This window comes from Haemaphysalis longicornis, unplaced genomic scaffold (genome assembly GCF_048455015.1).
Source record: "Haemaphysalis longicornis isolate Haplotype H1 unplaced genomic scaffold, Haemaphysalis longicornis Haplotype H1 scaffold_9, whole genome shotgun sequence".
Taxonomy (NCBI): Eukaryota; Metazoa; Arthropoda; class Arachnida; order Ixodida; family Ixodidae; genus Haemaphysalis; species Haemaphysalis longicornis.
In genome coordinates this window covers 62,977,347-62,982,099 of record NW_027526460.1, presented here as the reverse complement: position 1 = coordinate 62,982,099, position 4,753 = coordinate 62,977,347, and the positions used below count along the sequence as shown (strand labels likewise).

At 44.8% G+C, this 4,753-nt stretch overlaps 1 protein-coding gene across 1 annotated transcript; it reads left to right on the top strand.

Annotated features, from left to right (window-relative positions):
- Positions 1-234: 234 nt before the first annotated feature.
- On the top strand, positions 235-4,511 carry LOC144151771 (uncharacterized). The gene is made up of 3 exons (XM_077682908.1): positions 235-390; positions 2,472-2,559; positions 3,450-4,511. The coding sequence occupies exons 2-3, from the start codon at positions 2,487-2,489 to the stop codon at positions 4,034-4,036; spliced, it is 660 nt and encodes a 219-aa protein (XP_077539034.1). The 5' UTR covers positions 235-390; positions 2,472-2,486; the 3' UTR covers positions 4,037-4,511.
- The last annotated feature ends 242 nt before the right edge of the window (positions 4,512-4,753 follow it).

The window sequence follows — 4,753 nt, the reverse complement described above, 5'->3', positions numbered from 1 at the left end:
ACCGGGTTTCCACCTCAGCGTACGCAGCACTCAGCTGTATGTTTTCAAGTGTTTTGAGCGCAACCTCGTCGTGTCTCGGCGGCGCGCAATGCGCGTCATTCAATTGAGCCTTGTTTGAGCCTTTCCAGCCCAGCGGATGGCACTTCTGGCTAGCTCTCTATTGGCATTGCTCCCATTCGCGTAGTGGGATGTGCGTAGGAGTGTTTCCATCACATGACCTCTTCGGGGGCAACCTAGGACCATCCTATGTCACTGAATAAAAGGAGGGTCCAACCGCTGGTCTGAGGCATTCTCGTCAGTGTGGCACTTCTGCTTTGAGCTCTCAAAAGCTGCAAAGTTCTGCCTCAGGCCTCCGTTGGAAATTTTGACTTCGCAGAAGGCTTCAGAAAGGTGAGTAAGACGCGTACCATAACCTATTCCGATGGTTCGTTTTGTGCGAACTAAGCTCACTGAAGTGAACACGAGCTACGATATCTAAGAAAATAGTTGAAGCAGTTGAAAATTTGGCTACCACCATTTAACTACCCAAATGGGCTACGTGGGCTTCTCTTATATTGCGCACCCAATGGGATTATAGCAGCCGCCTCTTTACCATACACCAGCCTCACGACTCGTAGCTCGTAACGGCGTAACAACTGAACTCTTGGTAGGAATATTTAAAGATCCCAGCGTGGAAGTAGAGACAAGACGGGTAGTAACGGTACACCACATCGTTCAGTGGGTGATGAACGAAACAATTACTGGTATCAGCAGCAAACAATGTCAGTCAACCTCTTTACTCTGTCACTGATTCAGGAGATAAATGTCTAATGTAACTAAACTAGCCCAGGAAACCCTTTATTTAGGATATTTATTCAAAAACGCTAGTTGGACCGGCGGGGCTAAGAATGAAAAAAACAATGCTTATTAGGCGCATCCCCAGTAGAAGAGGCACCAATTTACGACTCTAAGGACTGCACTGCCTGATTTCCACGAAAAATGTCAAGAGACTGACATGGGAACCTTCCTTATGGAATCGGTATAGCTTTTACAAACAAAATAACGTAGCGTTGAGATGAAATTCCCGAACTTTATTCCTGTGGCTTGCTTGTTGAAATAAACTAACACGGTTCTCTAGTTAACTAAATCAAAGAACGAGCCCCAGTTTTTATCAACTATTCAGAAGAGCCGTCTCACATAACCAGGTTTGAGAAACTGATGCAGTATTCTACTGTTACCAGGCGGATCACCGGGTTCTTTCATACTATGCACTCTTTTATAGGAGGTGGCATTGTACAGCCAACCTGCACTTGCGCAATGTGGAACGGCCTTTTAGATGCCTACGGACTAATTAGGATCACCGCAATGAATTTAACGCGCTCTTAATCTGGACACACGAGCGGATTTGTTTGTCGCGTACATTCAACAAACAGCTGCATTTGATTAGAATCCAGTGAGCGACTTCGCGCTCAGAAGAGCAACGCCTTGAATACAGAGCCACCACTGAAGTTGCTATTTCAGTATTAGTTTATGTGCTAACCTCTTTTATTGATGCTATCGACCTTGCTTCGGTTACAGAACAATTCTTGATGGGGACGTCCCTGCACAATGCATTTTAAAAGCTTTTCCTCAGTCAGTCGTGCAAAATAGTGAAAGAATTGTAGTTATGTGACCCCTCTATATTTGAAGCTTTTGAATTTACTTAGGCCACCGAAATATCTTTACCGCGTTCCGAAGTTTAGATCCCAGGGCGTTTCCGCTTTTCGGCTCGAAAGAAAAAACCGAAATAGCGGCCGAGATAATTACAAAAAGGAGGCGCCCATAGAATTACGCAGGTAGAGAATTGTTCGTATTAATCCGCAAAGAATTGTTTGAGAGGTTATGTTAGGGCAGCGTCTTGGAGGTGGTGCTTCAGCTTTTTGCAGCTTCAGATTAAACACCTAATGCAAACTTTGCCTTTTCTTCGTTCTAACTTACGCAGGTTCGGCGTACCTACGGATTACTCGGTGTAGGTGTAATCCTGCAAGTATTTATCGTATATTGAATCACGTTAAGGCTAAGCTATATACTTTGTATCTAAACATTTCTGATCAGCTATTCTGCTGTTTCACCATATCTGGGCAGGGCAGGTTTGTTTTAGGAAGTGTTCAAATGCTGAACCCAGACCTATGAGATTAAACACCTCTGTGCTTAGACCTTGGCACAAGGGTGACTCAAAGTGGAGGTCTTGGAAATAGTTTATTTCAGCTGAACTAACCTAGCATATACTCAGCTCCAAGGAGTATGGTGCTTTTGGCGCTTCCGTTGCATGAAAAGAAGGACCCCTAATGACAAAACGGCAAACAGGATAGTGCATTGTGGATATTGTCATCCTGGTTTTTGTGGTTGGCGTGCTTCTAAAGCCGGTTTGAATGGGTACTACCTTTATTATTCAGGCGATTTTCCACTACAAAACAACGCAAAAATTACACATGACTTCAATCTTATTCCAGGTTTCTCAAGGAGAAATGGGCTACACCAGTGCAATGGCCGCACTTGCTTTCGTCGCTGTTTCCGTCGCGGCAATGCCAAACCGAAAATGTGAGTAGGGGATATAAATTTGAATATATTCAAGAGAAATACCGATATACATTTCAGTTAATCTATAAAACACCGTAAGCCACTGCACGTTCATCTCTGCTTTACTGCGAGACAATGCGTAGTGAAGAAACAGCAGGATGTCTGTCGGATTGGCCAAGGCTGGCTGTCCAGTTATCCATAAAGTGGTTATATCATATTTCTTTGTGAAAACGTAAATATATTTGGTTGAACCAACCAACGAATAAAAGTGAAAAGTTTGTTTACTGCCTTTCATTTACCAAAAATTATAATTTAGTGCACAGCGAAGTGAAATTACGATGTTGGGTTTTCGAAAATGAATAAATGTTCGCCACCTGGTGTAAACAAACCGTCGTTCCTTACGGGCAGCGTAGACCAGACGTGCAGCATTCAGCTTGTTTGCTTGTAACGTGAAAAAAAAATTTAATGCACGTAGACTGTTCTTGTAATGATTGGCCGAAGTTTTTTTGTAAAATATTAACAATACCCGCCGCGGTGGCTCAGTGGCTAAGGCGTTGCGCTGCTGAGCACGAGGTCGCGGGTTCGATTCCCGGCCGCGGCGGCCGCTTTTCTGATGGAGGCGAAAAGCAAAAACGCCCGTGTGTACGAGATTTCGGCGCACGTTAAAGATCCCCAGGTGGTCAAAATTAATCCGGAGCCCTCCACTACGGCGCGCCTCATCGCCTGCGTTGCGTCGGCGCGTTAAACCCTACAATCAATCAATCAATCAATCAAAATATTAACAATAACAACGTGAAATCACACGTTCCTTCCAACATCTCTCAGTTTGCGCGATTAATATCCCATAGGGATCATTGAAAGAGAGGAATCTTCCACTTGTGCTGTTGTAACCCTGACTGCAATCCACGCAGATACCTCCTGCGACTTCACGGCTTTCGACCCGTACGCCGCCGTGTCAAGCATCCTAGCCAAGTTGCCCACGCACACCAAGCTCGGTTCCCAAGAATTCAGGGCGATCTTCCCAGGCTTCGAAATCGGAGGTCTCAACGTCAGCGGTTTGCACCACATTGAACAGTATGGACCCGCCCTCCCGTTCTGTGTCAACGAAAGTCGTGTGCTCCAGGTGGACTTCATCCACAGGGACAACGTCGATTTATCGCTGCCTTGGAGAAGCTGCTCCGGAATGGAAGGCAGCATTAGGCTTAGTGCCGAGCTGTCGCGCTTCACGGTGCAGTTTAAAGTAGTCGACTCGGACGCGGAAAAAGAAAGTGCACTTTCATTCATTGCATCGATGACTCCCGTTACCGTTGAAGGTGTATACGCGACGGTTGAAGGCGCTGGTGAGGCTTTGAAAATTGTTGCTGGTGTTTTCAGCAAAGTGTTTGATGGTATTCTTCGGGAGACCTGGAACCAAGTATTCTTTGCGTCATTTCATGGTGCCCTTGGGGAGGCTCTTGAGGGAAGCTTGCATGTTCGTAGCAACCACATTACGCCATAGTAAGAGGATGACATAGGGGGAATAGCAGAAGGCCGCGGGGAAGCAATGACGAAGGACTTTCCTCATATTTATTAAGTTTATATCACGCACTACTGTAGTAGTTTTGTCTTTAAACGTAGCCTATATCGTGTGTGAGGTTCGGTTCTTATCACAAAGCTTGCATTTACATTCTGTTATCACCTTGTACAGGGACACATTTAAAGAGGTAGTTAATGTGGCATTTGTCTCTTTTTGTGCTTCATGGACTTTGTTTTGTGTTTGGGCTTCGTGCTCACAGAACTTGAGGTTTGTGGTTAGGACCTGAAATCCTGCCTTTTTGTTTTGTGTTTGCTACAGAAGCAGTCGTAGTTGCTTCCAACATGCACCAATGTGAAGTTGTATTCATTTAATGAAACAGGAATTAAATACCTGATGTATGTGGCTTTTGATGTGAGCAAATTGCGGAAATAAAATGCGCATTTCTGTTTGAAACAAACCAAGCTTGGATTTTTATTTAACCTTTCGTTCAGACATACCTTCTCTAGGATGAGAGGGGAAAAGGCCATAAGCTGCCTGACTAGAGCGCTAACAACGAAAAGACATTGCAGAGGAGCAGTAAGCAGAGAAAGCACCAGTTCACTCGCAAGAAAAAGTAACAGCAGCTCGTAATTGAAGCCCTACACAACAAGCTAGTTTTAAGTTGCTATCGAAAAGCGTTCATTGCTGCAACTCAAAGAA

Bases quoted from the DNA above. Each gene is read 5' to 3' on its own strand.
- LOC144151771 (XM_077682908.1), top strand. From the start codon at position 2,487: ATGGGCTACACCAGTGCAATGGCCGCACTTGCTTTCGTCGCTGTTTCC. The intron at 2,560-3,449 runs GTGAGTAGGGGA...CAATCCACGCAG, and splicing joins GGCAATGCCAAACCGAAAAT to ATACCTCCTGCGACTTCACG.